Raw genomic sequence first — 22799 nt, 5'->3', positions numbered from 1 at the left:
AGTAGAACATTCCTATGAGAGCCCTTTTAAGTCAAAAGGATGTAACAGGAAGAAGCAATTACCATTAATTTATATGGAAAATTTTTGAGTCTTTCCAGACCCCCAAAATAACCTACCGAAGCATACCAAGTAACACATAAAACCTAAAATAACATTAACATATAGTAAAAGCAGACATGCTATGCTAAATACACAGCCTGAACCTGGAGGGAGCAGTTCTCAGGAAACTATACCATTCCTGCCGCTCACTCGGGCTGCGAACGGCTGCTGCAAACCAAATGCTGTTTTCATTTTTGTCTAAAAGTGAAAATCCTCTTTGGATTTCTTTTTGGTTAGTGAAAACAAGTTCACTAAGGCAAAGTGGTGAAACAGGAACTCTTGGATAGTAAGGGATACCTTCATTCATATTTTTAGAATGGTAGGTAGCTCTTTCTCCTCCCCGGCCCCTGCCTTCACTGTTTTCTAAATGAACTCCAGAAATGTGTCTTCAAAGGTTGCCAGTGAGTGTGAATGACAGGAGGGCCGTCATTAGCCACATATCCCTGAAACCATCTAAGTCAGAGCCAATCTCTCTGTCAAGGAGTATAATTCTGCCTCATGTCATCAGTTTTCCTTCTGTGGCTTGTCAGGAATGGACGTATTGGTTTGGGCACGGTAGAGCAGGTAAAAGGGAGTTAACTGTCACGTCCAAATACTAAAGATTCAGCTTTACCTCATTTGACAATTATACATCATGGATAGCCACACAGAAGCCCAAAAGACACGTACAGAGGACTATTATTATTTCACTTACCTCTAGTGTAGTTAATACAATCTTCTCAACTGAAGAAAAATAAGCCTCCCACAAGAATTGTGTCTGCTGTCTAAGTGCTAGGATTTTATCCTGATGAATAGACCTGATTGTAGAAGGAATCTGTAACACAAGGTGAACAGGTAATCACTGTAACTGGAAAACAAGGAGATGCCATTTGATCAAGATACACCACTTGAGTTGGGTTTTTATCTTCACAGCATCCAGTTTCTAGCATACAGATCTACTAAAAAACAAAACAAAACAAAACAAAACAAAACAAAACACAACACAAAACAAAACAAAACAACATGCCCCTGACACTGAATTACCTTAAGATCTGTCAGGTACATAGAGTACTTACTGGGAATCAGTTTTAATGACCATTAGTGCAAGCTTGTTATAACTGACCTCAAAGATTGGGTAGCGCCTTATCTGTTACTTGGAGTATTTCTAAAGTATCAATTTTGTTTTTTCCTCTGAGTATCACATCCTCAATCCTGCACTTGGACAATCAAATTTCACAAGGAAGGGACTGCTGACGTTGAGGCAAGACTGAAAGATACCATCCCCCAAGCATTTCTAGGACATGTCATTGCTAGAGACTAAAAATTATCTATAGAGGGACATTGTAGGGAATGTCTTTTGAGTCTCTTCATTCTAGCTGAAGCTGGGGTTAGTCATGTATACACTACCTCTCTCACCCTGAGAATTTTTCTGCCCCCCACACCTCTCTTTGGCTCCGGCACTTATCACCACCTAAAACCATCTGTCAAGCATCGCATATGTTTAGCCATCACTGCTCTGTGCAAATTATAGGATTTATAGAAGGCTCTATGTCTTGCCCATCCTGCTGCAGTTTTAAGGCTAGGAGAGTAGTTTCTGTTAGTAGTTAATGGGGAGCAAGTTGAAGTGAATGTGGCCACCTGAAATCACCACAGGGATATCATTATTTTTCCTAGCAATTTAGCTGACGTGGTTAAGCCCTGGGACACGGGAGTGAGGTTCTTGGCTCTACCATTTCCTAACTTTCTTTGCATAATTTACTTGGTCTCTTAAAGATTCCATTTCCTTATTTATAGAAGGGGAGAGATGGCACTAAGAACATGTGATGGAAACCATAGAAGTGCTTGGTACGTGGAAAGCTACCACTACCACTAGTCGCATCATTATAATTGACAAAAAGAAAGGACAAAGTTTGACCCATTGCTTAACAACTGCATGAGTACTTGCTCAATCTAGAGCTCTGAAATGAAACTTCCTGGGTTCCTGGTGAGTTTCCTGAGCTGGTGTCCCATCTTCACCTATAGTTCAAGGTCTATTTCCCTTACTGAGTCTAGACTCTTAGGGGAGAGTCCTTGTGATTAGCAACTGCCCTTTCGTTCTCACCTCTTTCTGCATGCTTGCCTCCCTAATGCGTAACTAATCAGACAGACATGGGGCCCAAGTGGAAGCAGGGATGTTCTGTTAGCTGATTTAATAAGAAAGTTACTCAAAGCCCTGTGACAAAGTCTACATCTGAATTTCTACTGGAGGGGAAGGAAGTGGTAGCACATTTTTGATTCAAGACTATTCTTATGAGAAGCAATGAAGCTGCTTCACAATAAGAACATAAGGACAAACCCACTTTCTTTGGCAATGCCCAAAAGCAGATACTAAATCTGTACCTTAGTATATTATTTGGATTCTCCACACTGAAGAAGCTAGGAAGTAAAAGGAACAAGAGAAATACTGGCAGGTAAACATTAGCCTGGAATCACTGAACAAAGTCAAAGGTAGTAAATTATCCTTATAGAAAGGGGAGAAAACATTCAGAGATGCTTAATAAATCCAAAGTTTACTTTGATCCATTCATTGAGAAAATTGGCCAGGTTGCTGAAAAAAGGATAGAACAATATCATCCTGCTCAAGGTTCATATATATACCCTCTTCAGCATGCTAATGGTATTTTTGAAGAGTCACATAGGTTGACTTCAGTTTTATCAGGGTCACTACTAGAAAAATAGTGAAGACTCTCATTGTTATATGGTTTCCAGAAAAGTGAGTAGGTTGTAGTTATGAGGGAGAAAGGAACTCTCAGGGATGAAACTACAAAACATGTCCCTGTCTTACAGATGGCCACATGTTGATGTTATCAAATCAACTGAACGTTCTACTGCTTGTAGATATGATTCAAGTGTCTGACAGTGTGCTGGAAGATAATTCCAATTGACTAGTGCTCCAAGTTTTAATGACATTTGCCTGTTGGCTATTAATCCACTTGTCCTGAGAGACAGGTATGGGAAAGTGATAAATTAATTCCAATTTGGTCAGACTGTTTTGAAGTTGCAGAACTCAATGAAGTCTTAATAAAAGGTCATGTATGGTACAACAAAACTAATGGGAACTACCAAAACAGATATAAGAAAGTCACATTCAGTTCTCTTGGTGACATGATGACAAGAATATATGCAAATAAAAACATCCGAGCTGTTCTAAAACAGGAAATGAAAAATGGTAACATAACAAAAACATTTCCCAGAGCAGACATTCGGGCTCCTTGCCAACACTTAAAACCACTGTCAGTGACAGAGCAGACACTGTTCAATACGGAGGCAGCTGTGCAACGACAGCCTGCATGTGAGAGGGAAACACCAGCAAGCTTGGGTGGGTGTAGAGTGAAAAACAAAATTCTCGGAATCAAGCAAAAAATGTCCAGAAGGTGAAAAATGCATCACGTTTGGGGAAATGGTAGAAACTGGACAATCGCAATTAAGGACCTTGGGACGGTCTCCATTTCAAAGCTATACTCTCAAGTTATTCACATCAAATACACAAGAACATCTATCTAAATGGAAAAATTAGGACTCATGTATCTTGTTCCCTTTACTGCCCAAATTTCCTTTTAGTGAGTATGCATTATTTTTTAAAATTAAAAGGAAGGAAAAATAATTTGGAAGAGAAACCTAATACTTTTGCTTGACCTTTCATGAGTAGATGTTTTAGGCACACACCATCTGAGTGTGGGGAGGATGCTGTGAGGTCACAATTCCTCTTTGGTGCGGGAGGTCCCAGGGGCCTGAGTACCAGACAGAAGGAATGTTCTGGGAGCTGTTTTCAGCTGGACTTGCCTAATCCACAGACTTCTCAATTACAGATATTTCACCTGTTGCTTCAGGGAGAGTGCAGCATTACTCCACCACTTAGCTGGTACATTGGTCAGTGGCACAGAAGTAGAAACAACAAGGTGAAAAATTCAATTTTTTGGATAGAAAATAACAACAACAACAACAACAACAAAAAGCAAGGCCCTTTAAAAGAATCACCCCATAAATATTTTGTAGTAGTTCCAAATAAACGATATAATGCCATTAAAGAAAAGCATTAAAATATTCTATGGTTTTTGAGAAAGGTGTACAGCAATTTATGTTGAACCTGACACATTATTACACACAGAGCTTTAGAAATCCTTAACAACTGACTAGTCCTGGCCCCAAATTTCTCTGTGTGTATTGTATCCCACTTCCCAAGCACTTCTTCATAGGTTAATATTCTTATTAGGCACCTGTGTTGAAGATTAGTTTGCTATGTCTGCAACAACTTATATCTGGGCCTTCCATTCTGTCTGACTGGTCTGTAGGGCATCGCTATGCTAGTATATACTGTTTTGATGACTGTCACTTTGTAATTTACTTTGAAGTCAGGTACTATCATGCCTCCAGATTTGTTCTTTTTTCTCAACATTAATTTGACTCTATCAGGGGTCTTTTGTGTTTCTATATGAATTTTAGGATTGTTTTTCTATTTCTCTAAAAGATACCATTGGAATATAGATAGGGATTGTTTCTGTGAATTGCTTTAGATAATATGGATTTCTTTTAACACTATTGTCTTGGTCCCATAATACCAGTCAATATGGATGAGCCCTGGGGAATTATATTAAGTATAATTAGACACAGAGAGACTAATGCTACACTTACATGAGTTATCTAAAATAGTCAAGATTCATAGAATTAAAAAGAGGAATGATGGCTGCCAGGAGTTGGAGAAAGAAATGGCAGTTACTAGTGAGTGTGCAGAAAGTGTCAGGTAAGCAAGACGAATAAGCTCTAGAGGTCTGAACAACACTACAGTTAGAGGCAGCAGAGGCCTGACACTAAACAATATGTTAAGAGGTAGATCCTAGGCTAAGTATTATTATGACAACAAAACTAAATTGAAAGGAAAGAAATTGAAATGGTCAAGATACATTAAAAACAACAACAGCAACATTTGTTCAGAGGATGTTTTTTTAAATGTAATTTTAAAGATAATGCTGGTTCAGGCACTCAAACTAAATCATTTGAACAAAGAGAACACTAATTATAAGAAGCAACCCTAGAGACCATTCTTCTTTTGAAAATTAATCTGAAGGCAAATATAAAAACAGAGGCAGAAACAAGGGCCAGGAGAAGAGGGAGGATACAAAAACCTTCTTGTATCACTTCTACAAATTCTGATCATGAAGAGGGCAAATAAACATCTCTTCTTAGAATCAAAGCTCATGTCCTTTATCTACAACTTTTCCTTTTCCAAACATATTCCCTGGACCTGCACAGATTTTCGGTTGGAAAGTGAACAGTGTCATATAAATGACTTCCTATTCACCATGACACAGGCAATTTTCTCCTGATAAAATTTCTTTTATAGACCTGACCTTTTGAATTCATCTTCTTTGAAAGTTTGGACGAAGGTAGCAATAATCCACTGATCTGTTGAAGGCCACAGCCCCTTCCTTACCTGTAATAACAATCTCTCATCGCCTATGACGGCAGCTTGGTTCCAATTAATCACTTCAGAGAATGGCAGCTCCCATCCATTGCTGAGCATCACAGGGACACAGGCAGCCTGTACAAAGAAGAGGCCTTCATGAGTGGGGACAGTGACAGCAGGAACCGTCCGACGCAGGGATACGAAAGCACAAGTTCAGTTACTGGCTGTCTTTGCACTGCCTGGGTCGTGGCCTGCTCAGGACTGAAGACTTGGGACTTATCAGGTCCCAGGAAGGCTGGATGCATGCAGCAGAGATCTTGGTCTGTGCAAGTTGTCCCCAAATGCTAAAACCCCATTCTATTCTAGTGCATAGTTTGGCTGACCTTACTTCCCTGCAGACGGCTGGCCTCGCTGCAGTTTTATTGACGTAACAAAATCTTTCCCCAACAAAATGCTAGCATAAAACCAACCTTGAGCATAAACGGTTTTGTCAATGTAACTGCCACCATGTGCGTGCGAAGTGATTTACCCTGATATCCCGAGCACCAGCCAACATAACAGGGCTCAGCACTCCTCATAAAGCCCTTTGTGGATTTATCCACTGGGGGCTGCTCACCTTGCCCCCTGCTCAGCAGACATCTGACCCTGAACCTGTTCCCTTCAGCGTGGATAACTGGCACCACTGCCGTCCCAACGTGCTGTCTGCACAGAGGGCCCAACAGTCTGAAACCCCAGGCGGATGAAAAAATTCTGGTTCCAAATAATTCATAATCCAAACCAAGGCCACACCTCCCCTTATCACACCCCAAGAAGCTGCGAGAACACTAGCGATGGAGTGCTTCTCAGAGCACAGAAAGCACGTGAAAAGGGCTTTTAGGAAGAGGAAGCTCTGAAAGGACGGAATGGTGGTCGTCAGGAAGTGCGGGACAGACACACAGACACAGGCAGGCAAGGTGCAGGGCACAGCAGGAAGGAGACAAGGAGTGACAGATTAGACAGCGGACAGCACATGCTTTCTCGGAGTCTCAGAAGCGGGAAGCGGGTTTCCACTCCCAACGGGAAATGTTGGCAAGTGATCAGGAAGCCTTTCTGCAGAGTGAGGGGAGAAGCAGGGAAACCTCTATGCAGGCGCCACTCATGGCAGTGTCCCAGCCACTGGGCCAGTAAGTAACACCACGTCTAGCTGAGTTTCATCCTCTGAATTTATAGGAATCCAGTGACGACCGAAGGGACAATTTGTCCTTGGGAGTGTTGTACCGATAAGCCCTTTTTGTGGTTCTTAAAACTGGCTTTCAGGAAAAGGGCAGGATCCAGAAAGAATCCTGAGTAAGTTGCCAGCAAATCATCAGATCTGTTGTTTGCAAACTTCACTGCAGTTCCATTCTCCAAGGTGGTGAGACCATTTAATCTTCTCATGTCCAATGTCAGGGTATAAATCTCCCCCTCCCACTCATAAAGATGTTTTTCTGATTTCCTTGGAAAACAAACTTCAGATCTTCAAGGCAACCCACGCATTCTGTTTAGTTCCCAGGAGAAGGGGCGAGGTTAAATCTCCCGTCTGACAGCTCTACTGCTCAGCCTTATCCGGGGTGGCGTCTCTTACCTGCAGAGCCTCCAGGAACCTGAAGGACCCAAGCCTGCGACCGCGAGGAACCAGACAGAAAGTGGCGTTGTGCAGCATCTCCTGGTAATCATACCTGCAAGGAGAGGGGCCGTCAGCTGGAGACCCATCAACAAGGCGGAGATTGCACAGCCTACAAGAACCACCTGGAGTGATTAGGGACCTGTGGGGTGCGCAGTCCCACTTTTCCAAGGAAGGAGGCAGGTCGCCCAAAGGAGAACAAATGTCCCCCTTCCATTGGCAAGGCCAAGAGGGGCTGTTGCAAAGATACGCGAAGGGCCAGTCTGGTGGTCCTCAAACAGTTCAGCTTGCCCCGTTTAGCTTTGCTTCCAAAACCAGATTGTTGTGTCTTTAAGGAATAGCTGCCCCTCCCCCTCAAGCTGAAACTGTAATTGCTGCTTCCTGTTCCTTTTTAATATCAGGTCAATCAGCCAAACCAAGACTGTTCTTATTCTCAAACCTCTAAAACCAGGCTATTACAAAGTACTAAAAATCTCTATGACAAGCAAAAGACATCATTTCTTTTCTCCTTCCATCAGGAGTTTCTACATTGAATCAAGAACATTCAGTTGCCAAAGCACCCTGTGTAAGAATGGTGGGCTTGTAGGGGGAAGGGGTGGTGAGATAGGAGTCAGCCTAAGAAATGGGCAGAGAAGGGATTTCCCTGGTGGTACAAGGGGTAAAGTCTCAGCACAATGAAGCTATTGGCAGCCACTGCAGTAAAAGTTCGAGCCCCAGCCAGGGAGCGGACCCATAGGGCGCAGCAGACCTCTCTGTCTCTCCCACTGCTCTCCTCAGCAGTGTATTTTGGTCTATCTGCCTGTTCTGTTCCCCACTCTCTCTCTGGTGAATCCTCACACCCTCCCCATCTTTGGCCTTTATCCCAGTTCTTGCATGCATAAATAAATGAATCTTTAAAAAAGACACAGAGAAAGAAGAATTATGAGGACAATGAATAGTGGTAGGTGCCGAAAATCAGACTGCAGAAGCAGTGTTTCTTTAGTTTAATCCCATTAAATGATGTTACACTGTTTTTACACTTGTTAAAATGCAAAATAAACACGTTTGGTACGTGTGTGTTTACTCAGTGAAGTGCAAGGAAGAAGACAAACATTTCACTTTGTGTAGGGCTATTCCTTTAAAAGTTATTTCCACAAACACCTTGCAAAACGCACACTTGCCAGTTCAGTTGGCATTTACGAAACCCTGGGCACCTTGACACGACTTGTGTCCCATGAAGGCCCAGCTCCTCACAGCTAAGATGGAATCTCTCATTTGTCACGCGCTTGCCATACTCAGCAGACAGGTGCGACGTCGGCAGTAGCATATGCCACAGCATTTTCTGAATCCAGCCATCTAATTTAATCATAGCCCGAAGGCACCGCATGCCTCCCCCCTCTTTTCGGGGTACTGATATATACATTGATATTTTTAAAGCCTATATCTATTTTTATATTCTCATACAAACTAGGCGTATGGGAGTAAAGCCAGTTTTCAATTATACACCCATCATTAAGAAGAGACTTCATGCAAGGACCATTTGCTTAAACAAGCATGTACAACTAATTTGCACAAGAAAAGGTCACTGTGAATAGATTAAGATGATCTCCATTGAGAATAAAATAAAAATCCTCACTGCATTAATTAAACTACAAAACAGACTTAGGAGAAAAGTTTTTTAAGAAGGCTCAAAGTTAGCTAAATAAAAAAAGATATTAGATTATGGTGGAATGGCTTCATTTCCTCGTGCAACAAAGGGAAGTAATTGACAATTATCTTCAAGTTCAACTGCTGCTACTGTCTGAATCACTACCTAATCGATGGAGAAGTGGGATATATGTACACTAATCGATAGAGAAGTGGGATATATGTACACAGACACACACATACATAGCTTAAACTGAATTTTTTTAATATAAAAAGGTCAAGTATATTTCAAACTACAGCAAAGTTTAATAAATACCCAAAATAGAAAGCCCTGAGGGACCAGCACAGAAGGTCCTACCTCCTCATCATTAGGCTGCTAAAAATGTAAAAACCTATTAATGTTCTGGATTATAAAATGTTTCAAAGTTGCCAGTTGCAGATTTTACTTTAGGGAAGGAAAGGAGGTAAGGAAGAAAACCTAGAGAAAAATTCAAGTGACAGTCATGCAGGAGTACTGATTTTTAAGTGGCTTATAGAAGGAATATTTGCTGATACAGTGAATAAAGTTTGAATGGTTGAAGCTTGTGTTCAATCAAGAGGTAATGGGAGAAGTGGGGTGAGCCTTCTGGCAGAATCAGAAACCCATGAGATAGCCTTGACATAGCTGGGCTTCAGTTTCCTCATCTGCAAAATGAGCCAACTGGGCTCATGACAGAAAATTATTTGAATATTCCACTGTTTTTGTCATCATAAGAGAGAAGAATGTCGTTTGAGAAAGGTGTCCATAACCACTGGAAGCATGTGTGGATAAATATTGGTATCTCAGTATCTGCTTATATGTGTGCAATGTGCATGCACAGTCATAGCGACACACACAGACACTCCAGAACAGATACATGTGTAACATAAAACTATGATTTTCATATTTCTAACTAGGCATACTTAGCCCATTAACCAGCCTTTCTTTGGCAGTTGGGGCAGTGAGCCTGTGAGCTATTGATATATTATAACTGAAGAAATGATGCCCTGCAAGGTGGAACGGGAACATGGCTTTCAGTTAAGTCACATGTGGTACCCTCCCACTCAGCACTTCTAAGGACCGACCTCTCGATTTGGATGTTCTACATATCCCAAATCTACCTCCTCTGACGTTTAAACTCATTCATGTATTCAGTTGTTCCTTCAACAAATGCTCTGTTCAGGCTCCATTCCAGCCTGCATATGCTATTCAGAAAAGACCCCTTCCCAGTTATAGCCCTAGTAAACCATCACCTGCTAGCCAGAGAAGGCCAATGAGGGCAGAAAGCTCAAACTTCCCAGAGTTACTGTCATTACAAAGTATACTATTCCACTTCCCATCAGGAAAGGACAATTCAGTAGGCAAAATTTATAGCAACAATCATTTCGTCTTTGGAAATTATTTTAAGGGCATCATGTGCAATGGAGAAACATTCATTTAAGAAAATCAACTCAAACTCAGAACAGTCAGGCTGAGTGGTATCTGAGTTATTATCAAACCGTATCAGCTCTGCCTCGCAGACGCTCCATCCCAGTGAGTATGAGCAAGAGATAGGAAGTAGGAGTAGGTGAGCCCCATCAAGAAAGTCAAAAAGACAACCCACAGAAAAGAGAAAATATCTGCAAAGCATAAATCTGATCCAGAATGTGGATCCAGAATATGTCAAGAACACTTACAACTCAACAAAGAAAAGACAAATAACCAAATTTAAAAACAGGTAAGGATTTCAATAGAGATTACTTCAAAGGAAATATACAAGGTATGTATGAAAAGATAATTGACATAACTGTCATGAGGGAGACGCAAATGGAAACTCCAAGGAACTACTGCAGTGGCTATCGCCTTAAGGACAAGGAGCCGTGCCGGGGAGGCCACCGAGCCACTGGAACACGGATAGACTGCAGGTGAGAAGTAAGTGGTGCTCTGCACTGGAAAGTGACTTGGTACTTACTATTAAAACTAAAAATGAGGCCCTCCCTGGTGGCGCAGCGGGTTAAAGCACTGCACTGAGAGTCTAGGGCCACTTCCGCATGAGTTCGATCCCTGCTTGCCCCGGAGGTGACCACATGGCGTGGTAGACCTCTCCTGACCCGCCCGCTGCTCCCCTCAGTGGTGTCCTTCGTCGATCTGCCTGTTCTGCTCCCCACTCTGTCTCTGGTGAAGCCTCTCACCGCCCCAAGCCTCTGGCCTGTACCCCAGTTCTGTATGTACAAATAAAATAAAAAATCTTTAAAAAAAAAAAAAACTAAAATTGAGCTTAACCTATGACCCAATGATTACACTGCTTGGGCATTTATCCCAGAGAAATGAAAATTTATTTTCATGCAGAAACTTGTTCACAGTAACTTTATCTGCGACAGCCTCCAACTAGAAGCCACATGAACCTGCCTCAGTGAGTGAGTGATCCTGCAAACTGTGGCATATCCGTAGCCTAGAAGACTTCTTGGCAATAACATGAACTGAACTGCTGATATACACAACAACGTGAAGGAAGTTATGCTAAGTGAAAAGGCCACTTGCAAAAACCAGACTGCATTATTCTATTTACATTGATGGCATTCACAAGCAACAAGGTTATAGAGAACAGCTGAGTGGTTATCACCGTTAGGGACAGGGAAGAAAAACTGGGAGACGGCAGGTGCAGCTCGGCAAACTATCTTTTTAAATAAACTAATTCTGTCCTAACTTCAATTTACCAATGTAAGTCAAGCAAAATTAAAACACTCTTAAAACCGAGATAATTAACACATGAAGTCCTCTGCAAGAAGGTAAATAGATGAAGGCGGTAACTGATCTCAAAAACCTTGCAGCTTTAATTCATAAATGGTTTGTTACTCTTTTCCTATGGACATTTAGTCTCCATGGCACACGGGAGGACACTGAAGGGACAGCCATTTTCATAAGTGACCGCAAAGGAAAACGCACTAAAAATATGACCCAGGAGTTAAACTGGAAACCATACCCTGCTATGGCCATCATCATTTTCTGCTTAAAGTTGTGCTGAATAAGGTACAGGATGCACCTCACTGAGAGCAGGCCGTGTAATAATCCATAACTGCAACCCTCCCCTCCTGTCACTGGAAGTAATGCATGCAACATGGAAGGTGAGGCTGCCTGGTGGGATGCGGAGTTTCCTTGCAGATGATTCTCCAGACCCCAACATCACCTGCATCAGCTTAGAACTTGGAAATGCAAGTTCTCAGCCTCACCCAGACTACTGCATCAAAAACTCTGAAGAAGGGCCCAGCATGCTGTGTTTTAACAAGCCCTAAATCATCATCTACCCTAAAGTTGGAGCAGAAGGGGCGTGGTAGCTAAAAGCTTAGTAATTAAAAGCTTAGTGGCTCAGTAGCTTTAAGACAAGGCCAATCCCGGGTTCGAATTTCAGCTTTGCTCTTTAGGAGCTGAATGCTCTTGGGAACGTAATTGCCAAAATCTGAGTTTTTCTGACTGGCAAATAGGAATCATGCTTCTACTATGAGGATTACATGACACACTTTAAAGCACAGGTATATTGTAAGAACATAAATGGAAGCGATTATCACTAAGGGAGGCGCGGATTTAATGAAAACTACAGTTGAGCTGAAGCTAGCAATCTAGACTGAGCAATTTGGGTTCCAGATCTACTGTGGTTAAGCGTGACCTGTGCAAAGCATTTAACTTCTCTGGATCTTAAAGTTTTGAAACTCACATGAGCTCATGTGCACACCATGTATAATACCAAGCACTCTGCAGCTGAGGGTATGGTGTGTGAGCGACATGAGAAGGGGATGAATAAATACATTAAGAAGTAACAATAAAAAGAGAACAGATTCCCAAGGACAGAGCCAAAGCAAAAATGTGGAACAGACCCTTTAAAATGAAAACAGAAGCTGTGACTCACAACAGAACAGCAGTTTCTAATTGAAAGGATTTTGCTTTATTATCAAAAGCTACCCAGACGAGGATGTAGCTGATGCAGAAAGCGGGTCTTCCTGTGCGCTTAACTCCTCCGTTGAATGCACATTTGCCACTGAGCCTGCCTTCTGCTCATCAAAGAGGACAGGGAAGGCGCTGGTGAGCTAGTCTCTCCTCTCCGACTCACACAATTCTAGTTTCCCCAGGATGCTGCTACGGTGTGTCTCAAGCATTTATTTATAAAGTCTCACCTAAAGCTGACCTGCTCCCTGCACCCACCATCAGTCCTCAGAACTATTTATCTTTTTTCCTTATGGCCAGGTTTGAATTACATCTCTTAAGGAAAAAGGAAAAAATGCAACAAAAACAAGACCCAGGCATCAAGAAGGGAGAACAATCCCCTCCCCCACCCCTTAGTTTGGAGAGGACAAGGCACGGAGGGTGAACTTTCTGTACAGGTGGGGTTTCCCTGGGGAAGACTGTGGGGCGTCCTGGAACTCAGACACCATCCTGTTTGGGGCTGTGAGTCACTGAAGAGCTTAACAGGTGAATGACATGTTACCAATGGACTCCTCAGGACGTGAGCTCCCCAACCTCAGGCAGCCCCATGGCCTTACCACGGTCACAGCTAGGGAACTGGTTGGGGTCCAACTTCAGGCTGATTGTAGAGGGGGCATTCCCTTTCGTTGTGTCACACTGCATCCCCACCCAGCCCCCGCGATGGCAGTGTGTGCAGTTGTTTTTTATGGAGTGAAGCCCTAAGCAGTTTACCTACTTCCAAACTTTGGCACCAAAGACCCACCATTTAAAAGGACTTGCTCAGGGCCTCCCAGGTGGCTCAAGGGGTTAGTCTCAGCGCTATGAAGCTATGGGCAAACTCTGCAGCGTAAGTTCAATCCCTGGCCAGGGAGCTGACCCACATGGCACAGCAGACCTCTCCTGTCTCCCTGCTGCTCCCCTCAGGGGTGGATTTCAGTAGATCTGCCTGTTCAGCTCCCCACTCTGTCTCTGATGAATCCTCTCACCCTCCACACCTCTGGCCTACATCTCAGTTCCTGTATGCATAAATAAATCTTTGAAAAAAAAAAGGACCCTTTCTTCCCTTTTGAAACTCCACCCAGATCACTCCAGGAGTTCAGTACATGGTGAAACTCTATTCATAACTAACCAAGGAGCCTCAGACCTTTTCTTGGCCTATACAGATTTACCACTTCGAATGTTTTCCCTTTTTGGAGGAAAGTCAGAAGTCCATAGCATATAACAATATAAAGTTGGCCCAAGGCACAGATCTTAACTGAGAAATGTACATGGCAGCCAATCTTTCAGCTGGAAAATGGATCCAGCTGACATGATCAACCTGTCTTGTTAGCACAAATATGGGCAAATAGAATCTCTTGTGCCTCAGCTGCACCAAAAGCTGAGTCTCCTCCCTGACACCACAGGAATGCAAGGTGGGGCTCCAGTCAGCGACAGGTCTCCATGCCTTTCACACCTGGCTCTCCCCACCACCCATTTCCACATTTGTGGTGTGACCTCACGCCCATCTCTCCTTTATAGCCTAGTAACTGCGCCTGAAAGTGCACGTAGTTAACCCTCTTTCACAGGGAGGAGAGAGCCAGAGAATGCTCAAGATCAAAATTCTACCTGAATGCACTGAATCATGATCCAGTGTCAAACTGAAATTCTCCCACCCCCACATCTACTCTGGGCACCTACTGACAGTTTGGAACAGGTGGGCCAGTGGGGCAATGGTAGAAGGACCATCTGAGGTCCTGCTCATCGGTGAGCAGCTCAATGGTGACCATAGAAAAGCCAGTGGAGGGCCCTCCCTGGTGGCGCAACGGGTTAAAGCACAACATTCTGAAGCTGGCCACAGCCTCTGCAGCACGAGTTCGATCCCTGGCCAGAGAGGTGACCCACATGGCGTGGCAGACCTCTCCTGTCTTGCCCACTGCTCCCCTCAGCAGTGTATTTCAGTCTATCTGCCTGTTTTGTTCTACACTCTGTCTCTGGTGAATCCTTTCACCCATCGCACCTCTAGCATGTACCCCAGTTCTTATATGCATAAATAAATCTTTAAAGAAAGAAAGAAAAACTAGTGAAGAAAGTGGGGAGGTTATTAGTTATAATACTGTAAGTTTCCCGGGGCGGGCGCTGCTGTTAGTCTTCCTGCACTTCACTGCACTTTACCTCTCCATTTGCTGTGTGGAAAAGATGTGAGTAGCCCCATTTGACAGACGGTAAAGTACAGTAGGCAGGAAGGCAGAATCGACACCATTCTTGATATCTCTCAGAGCTGCCTAGAGGGGAGAAAGCACCCAGCGAGGCACCCGGGGAAGAGATTTTTGATGTTTTGGATCTGGGAACATTAATCGCAGAAAGTCCTCAAGAGGAGGCTGGGCTTTTGGGTACCAGCTTTTCTGCTCAGCAATACCAGTTCAAACTGTTCCAAGATAAATACAACTCTAGGACACATCAGTTTAAATTCTCTGGTTAGAAATGAAATATTCCTGAAAATCTAAATAAAGGATTACCTGGGTACAGAGTGGAAGAGTGGGGCCATGAAAGAATTAGCAACAGCACTGACCTGGCAAGATAACCAGCCAGGTTTGTCCCCTGCTTGATTTCCGCTACCTGAGTTAAATGTGCTACCTGAGTTAAATGCGCATGACAGGCCTCAGGGCAACCAGGAAGCTCCAGGGCGGTATCTTGCCCTCAACCTTTCACCAGCCTCTGTTTCAGGAGGACTGCCCAAGTGGAGCAGGGCCAGCAAGTGTGGACAGAAGCTGTGTGAACAGAAGCTGAGAAGACCCGCAGCTGAGTCAGCAGCAAGGGGCCTGGCCTAGGCCGGCCAGTGCCCCCAGGGACCATCTGAGTCTCAGGTACAGATGGTGCAGACCCAGCTTCATTCTCTGGGTCTTGGCAGAGACCCTCTTGTTGTTCACACGGTGCCCGAGCTGACCTCTCCATTGCTCACTCTGTATTAAGGTGCCCAGTGTCCTTCCACTAGATTCCAGGAAGCAAAACCATGGTTTTCTGGCAGGACTGACACCTACTCCAGGGCCTTGTCTATGATGGCCAATCAAAAAGTAGAGATGCTAAATGGGGAACAGTATTCAGTGTCCATAGGTTTACATTTATTTGGGGACCAAGAATAGATGCAAACGCTTCATGACAACAATCTTGATTCTAGACATGTCTGGGATTTCATTATGCCAGGTCTTCCTGTACGATTTTCACTGTTATGTTTAGGCCAACCCTAACTTACTTAGAAAACAGGAAATGTCATTCATTTACTCACTCTTATTTTTTTTCCCACTGTCTTTCTTTAGTTTATTTTCTACCCCATTTTCTCTGCTTTATTTCTGTTAAAAATGTCATCTTTCTGCACATTGATGATGGGAAATTTGTGTTTCACCAGCCCTGATAAACTGTTTTATCTACAAATCAGTTTGAATGGATGCAAAGCACTATTCAGACTGAATCTTGCATGGCCTTCCCTCATGTCTATATTGAAAGAAACTGCAAAGTCTCCTCCCCGCTTCTGTAAGGATCCACGCTGCACTGACAAAGACAAAGAATAGCAGGCTCACCCCAAAGATCTGACCACTTCCCTTTCGAGTCAAGGCAATCTTTCTTTGCACAGCCAGCCTGGGCCAGCCCTGGGATTAGGAGATGCTTAGAATTCCTGCTGGTCTGTTCTCATCACAGAGGAGACGCTAGGCTGAGGGTCCCCTGGCCCTGTTGATGTACCCTGCATTCTTCTCTCTGTACTTAAGTGATTATAAAATACCTTGAGAATCCAATTAGAGGTAATGAAATGATGGTTAGTTCAGCCAACCTCACTTCCCCAGCCCCTCTCCTTGTTTTGGTATTCCTGGGCTCCAGCTTTGACTTTGACAGTCCAGGAGAGCTACTTCTGAGCCTTTTGCTCTGAGCAAATGAGAATGCAGAACTGAGCATTGACAGAAATGCTACATCCCCAAGAGATAATAGGATACCAACATAATACAAGAGCTGTATGAACCTAGTTTTTCCACAGAAAGTTTAACCTTTCCTATCTGTATATGCAAATGTATAAATGTTGATGTTCCTGTGTGTGCCCATAGGACATAAAAATTGTATTGTGGTTAGTGATCTGATGCCACACATTGTTTTATTAATCAGATCAGCCCCACATAAAGGCTTGATCATAGAAGATTGGGAAGGTCAGTTAGTTGAGATTCCATCTTCTGCTTTACAGAAACACAACAGTGCCCTGAGGGAGAATCTGTGAAGCTGTCATCTCTCCTCCAATTGGTTTGACTTAGCACATTTCCCTTGAGAAGAGTAAGGGCCTAGTCAACTCCTACGTAGGCTAATTTTGGTAAGAGGCTGTGGAACAGAGAGAAATTGTAAGCTTCTGATGGGGAAGAGATAGTCCAGATGACTCTTTAGATGACTCCATGACCTGATGTCTGTTCATTGGACTAATGGATGTTGAACAACTCCAATAGCTTCAAGCAGCATAAGCTTGAACCTATGCAGTATGAAACTAATAAGATCCGAAGTATGTCTAGTAGTAGTCTAATATCAGTCCAGTGCTAGGGAAACAGAGAACCAAGAACCTAATGATTTTCATAATTCCAGAAGAACCAAAGTCTCTTCAAGCCCCTCTTTGTTTTATCTCTTTAATTCTCCTTCTCCAGTGGGTCCTCATCTGCACACAGCAAAAAGAAACATACTTCGGATCTTATTAGTTTCAAACTGCAAAGGTTCAAGCTTATGCTGCTTTCCTGACCTAATGTCCATTTTCCATGGAATACCCTTTAAAATGTCACACATTGGCTGAAAACCCTCCAATGCTACCTCCTAGCATTCAGAATAACATTCACACCCCTTGCTAGGGCAAAGAGGGATCCTGAGAACAGACCTGTGTCCACAGATGGGACTGTCCCCTGACTCTACAACTTCATTGTTCTTCACTCAGTTTCTAGACATATTATATCCATTGCCATCTCCTGGATTTGTATCTGCCAGGACTTGTCCTTCTCCTAGATCTAAGATGTGGACCAGCATTCAGATAAACAATCCCTTTTCAGAAAGGTCCTCATAGATTAGCCTGTGTTCCCAGCATTTATTGTCACATCACACTGTCTCTGTCCTAGGATTTACCACAGTCTTTCTCTCTAAATATAATTTTTCTCTATGAGAACAGGCACTCCAACCCTAACCAATAAATCTGTCTGAATCATAATAATCTTACAAATAGTTGTTAAATGGATGCCAGATCTCCTCATTCCTCAGGGAATATGCCTGTGAAATCATGAAGTTTCCAAATTGTTGGCCACCTTCACAGAGATAACTCACAGGGCAAGTAGTAAGAGCACATCAGAAAGGTCTCTTTTATCTTTGTTTTAAGCAATACCAGCATTATTTGTCTGGTTAATGTGAAGATTTGTCAAATTCTCCAAATGCCATCTGCTATGAAAGCCAAGATCCCACTAAAAATGTCTTTGGGAAAAAAAAATGTTTAAAAAATGCCTTTGAGATATTTATGTAAAGTGACAGCATAAAACCTACACAAACTAATATCCAGGAAAATAGATTTTCTGATCTTGACTTTGTCCAGGCGCTCTGGTGCTGATTCCATGCTTCTTCATCAACTACAAAATCATCCTCATCTTGCCTGCCTAGTGAGGTCTACTGAGGACCCCAGAGGCTATGTACACGAGGCAGTGGGTATTCAGGAGGCTGGGCAAGCTTTCTCTTGGAATGACCTTGGTGTATACAGGAGGCTCAACAGAGGAATGACACCATTTGTTTTCTCTTTTTCAAGTACCAAATTGTTATGGCCTGTATATCAATTCCATCCAGTACTCTGTATCATTTTCTGAAGGAAGCATCTGGAATAGCCAGATTGTTACCAAAGCCAGTGATTAAACAGACATGCTCTGTGGTGCTGAAAGGCCAGCCACCAGTTCCCATTTTCCATTGTGCTAGGTTTTCAGCTACTAGTCATTCAATCTGTTTTGAGGGTATGACTGCGTGACATCCTCAGAACTGTTAGTTACAGTACCCTTAAAGAGAGAGAACCGTTCTGTCGCATGAATGGGCTTGTTGCTTGGTTGCCATTAAGGTGTCTTGGTTTTTAAATATACTGTTGTTAAGTAAAATTAGGCACCAAAACACAAAGTGAATAACTTCCTTTGCAGAGAAGCTTCCTGTGTGTCAAACTGTTAAGTGCTCAGAAACCATTCCAAAGGCATCTTCTGGAAGTCCACAAACTGCCTTAGTTGGGATTAAGTCTAAACAAAATTTAGGGGTGATTTCCATGGAGAGTTAGCCCAGCAAGGCCAATCAACCATATCCCTTTCCAGGAGTGTTAGTTTAGGATTTATAAAAGTTTTGGAGGTGCGAAAACATAATTGGAAAACTTTTTTTCCCTGCTTAAAGGGCTAATTGATTTCACAGGTGTTTAATTATCATTTGCTGTGAGATAATACCTTGTAGTGCCATAAAAAATGGATTTAATTTTCGAGTGCTTGCAAAACCATTGCCAAAGCCAAGTTAGAGCTAAAGCTAGATAATTATTCTATAAATCAAACATACTGCCTCCTTTCTTTGAAATTTTTAATACTTGGGGATAATGATATCTGACAACCTTGAAACAAACATGAAAGTGATTTTCCTGCCAAATGCCAAAAGCCAACCACTGGAGCATCTCAGGCCGTTTGGCTTATTAAAGGTGACTCAGGTGACCTCAGGACCCCCACTGGCTTCCAAAACACACCAAGGATAGGACATCGGTCTGTGTGGAGAGCCAGTCTTCTCTACCCAGATCAACCCAGCATTCTCTAGCCAAATCAAATGGTCAGCCATGCATAAGGTCTACAGAAAAACAGGAAAAAACAACCACCACCACCAAACTACCCTTAGCACAATACTGTCGGAAAACTACACTAACTCTCTATGAGCCCAAACTAAAAAGTCTGGAAGTGCAAAGTGAAGTTTTCGACTTGATCAATCAACACTTGCTCGTCTTCTGGTCACGGCACAGAACTTGTGCTTTCTGTAATAACAAGGTGGAGAAACCTGGGTATCCAAAAGGAAAAAGTTCACTGCTGGAAGGCTCTGCAAAGATTGTCAAGTCTAAATACCCCAGCGAAAAATGCCAAGCCAGGACAGGTCAAGTAACTGAAGTAACTGCCCTATGGTAACACTACCCATGGCAAAAGCAAAATATCAATAAAAAGCCTCTTTCTGAGCAGGCAGGGAGAAGAAGAGACAGCTGGAAAATGGACTGAGTACCATTCTCTTCTAATATATAAATATATGTAAGGAGGAATTTTAAAAAGCAAAGGAGTGGGGAGAAAGGAGGAGAGAGAGAAAGGAGAGAAAGGAGAGAGGGAGAGGGATGGGGGAGAGGGGGGAGAGAGGGAGAGGGGGGAAAGAGAGGGGGAGAGAGAGGGAGGGGAGGAGAGAGAGAGAGAGAGAGAGAGAGAGAGAGAATGACTTCATTTTATAAGAGGAGTGGCTCTTGTTTCCAGAGCCCAGTTTCTACAGAAGTTCTGAAACAACCATCTGAAATAACTGTCAGGAGGTTTCTGCAGTGCCACGTTTCAGATTTTTTTCCAACTTTTATTCAGAGGCTGCTGAAATCATAACACGTTCCATTAGATTAAGTGTGATTAAATGATCGAAGAAAGCAGGTCAGTCTGGCTGGGCACGCATGCAACCGCAGGCAGCGTTAATGCCTGTGTACAGATGGTGCAGCCACCCCAAACACCGTTACCATGCAGATTCTCACGCAGGGCCAGCTGACCTGTACAGTACTGGTGTTCTGTGTAAGACACAGAACAGCGGGGGCCATCCTGGAACTCACAGTAAAAGAGCCTCAGGTGTGTGGGCAGAGAGGACGAGGAGACATTTGGGTCACAGTATTGTCCAAAAAGGATGAAAGTGCGCATCTAGGGGTTAGCCTAACATGGCTGTGATGACTCCCACCATCAATGTAAATGGTGACAATAAGCACATTATGGCTATTTGGTCATTCGCCCTTCCAGCTACCCCCGGGATAGTTAACACTACGTCTTCTTTTAAAGAGGCATGTAAGTATTAGATCCAGCTTGTCTAAATTAATGATGGGCAGGTAGGATTTGAACTCAAATGCACACTGCCTCCCTTCTGCAATGCTTCTTGGTGATGTCCCATGGACACTAAGTGAGCTCTTTTGGGAGATACCCTGACGATCACTATGGAATCCACTGGGCTGACAGGTCATCAGGGTTGAGTTATGGTGGGCATCGCACCAGACGGTTTACCCAACTCTGAACTGGCCAGGACAGTCTCTCTGAAATCGGCCCCTGTCTGGAGGATCCCACCTACTCGGAGGTAGGTAGGAGCAGATAAGAAACACATACATGGCTGTTCTCTGGTTCTATTTTATCTCACACAGGACCACTTTGGGGACATAGAAACTTCAAGTCTTTCTTCACAGAATTTATCGAATTGTTTCTTTCTCAGTTCACCGTGGGGCTTCGGCATCGAAACTCGCAACATGTCTTTAAGTTGCCTGCGAAACATGTGGAGGACCTACCGCCTGTGCAGGTGCCGGCGGCCAGTGAGGGGCCTTAAGGTCCATACCACAGGAAACAATGACACTTCATTTCTCATCCACTTAGTCATTCATTCCCTTGCTGGTCCCTCATCGACCACTGATACTTACCATGAACTGACTAATACCAGGCATTCTCTTGTCAGGAGTGGGGGGTACAGCAGTGAGCAAAAATCATCACTGCCATCATTTATTTTAAGAATGTACTCTCTCTTGAGCGACTGATATTAAAAATTAACCAGAAAAAGATCTACAGCTGTGGTGAGTAAGCCAAGGGGGACTCATGGTTCTACAAAAGCTCATGCAAGATTAACCTGACCTGATCCAGAAGAGGGGATTAGGCTGAGACCTAAGGGGTACATAAGGGTCAAGCAGGACAGGTGAGAGGAAGCACAGCAGGCAGCCAAGCAAAGGCCACCAGGAACCATAATACATGAGGGCAAGTCATTATACCCCGCACAAGTAGCCATCTCACAAGTCCAGACACCCTGGCGAGCAGCCTGAGTCCATAGGGTGCTGTGTGAAACACAGTGGGGGCTTCCCACTGTCTGGAAAAGTGAGCACGATTAAGATGGGCTGTGGCGTGAAACACACTCATTGTGTGCTGGCTTTCTAGACCCCACATACCACTAAGAAACATCTTGGGGCTGTACCCTGGAACCCACATTGCAGATGGGAAAACTGGCAAAGACAAGCCTTCACTGACCAGAGCAGAAAGATATTTAGACTTGTTCCACTTTATTTACCTTCCCAAGCCACCCCCCTATTTTAGCACTTACTTAGGGGCTCTTTTTTCATTGCCACAGAATTCCACAGGCTCTGTAGAGGTGGTGCTGAGTCCCTAAATAATCATATTTTCACAGTAATTAAAAGCCAAACTCCCCAACTCCCTAAATGCTCTGAGCAGCTTGAAAGCCTGTATTTTGCCCTAACATGGAACATCTCTAGGGTGAAGGAAAATCAGAAAAGACTGAAATGACTTAATTGTAGAAAGAAGCAGTCTTATAGAGCAGATGTCTTACAGGGGTGTGGGGTGGGGGAGGGGGAGGCCACGTGAAGGCTTAGTATTGCTGATGGGACTAGTCCTACCTGCGGACTTAATGGTCTTTGAGGTGAAAGAGGTAAAAGAGGGAATTTCAGTTATTAAGGTATTAGTTTAAATTGCAGTCAGGAACAATAGAAAAGCCTTAACTGAGTTTCACCCAACAAAGACACTATTTTCATCCATCGGCCTTCTAGACTAATTTAAGGATTACCCAAGCTCTGACACAGCAAACTAAAGATGCTATTGTGAGACTGGACCAACCCAGAACACAGCCACTTTTATCTTTAGGGATGTTGGTCTCTTAGAAAAAAGATGGGGGGACAAACCGAGAAGTGTAAACACTTAAACAACATGAAATACAGCATTTCTATTCTTTAAGTCAGAGTCTGGACTAGAATAATGAAGCTGAGGTAAGATTCCAGGAAGTATATACAATATGCTTGCTAAGAAATA

General features: G+C 43.3%; 1 protein-coding gene across 1 annotated transcript in view; it reads right to left on the bottom strand.

Moving 5' to 3' along the window:
* The window catches only part of EXT1 (exostosin glycosyltransferase 1), a 262470-nt gene that overhangs the window by 26907 nt on the left and 212764 nt on the right, over window positions 1-22799 (bottom strand). Inside the window, exons 2-4 of the mRNA XM_004679623.2 lie at window positions 7125-7218; window positions 5549-5656; window positions 794-913 (exon numbers count right to left, since the gene is read on the bottom strand). Of these exons, the coding sequence (XP_004679680.1) occupies window positions 794-913; window positions 5549-5656; window positions 7125-7218 (322 nt within the window). The remainder of the gene's footprint in view (window positions 1-793; window positions 914-5548; window positions 5657-7124; window positions 7219-22799) is intronic.

The sequence above is a fragment of the Condylura cristata genome, unplaced genomic scaffold, assembly GCF_000260355.1.
Source record: "Condylura cristata isolate star-nosed mole 26May11 unplaced genomic scaffold, ConCri1.0 scaffold00009, whole genome shotgun sequence".
Taxonomy (NCBI): Eukaryota; Metazoa; Chordata; class Mammalia; order Eulipotyphla; family Talpidae; genus Condylura; species Condylura cristata.
Note: the sequence above shows the minus strand (reverse complement) of the source record. Positions and strands in the feature narration are given on the sequence as shown.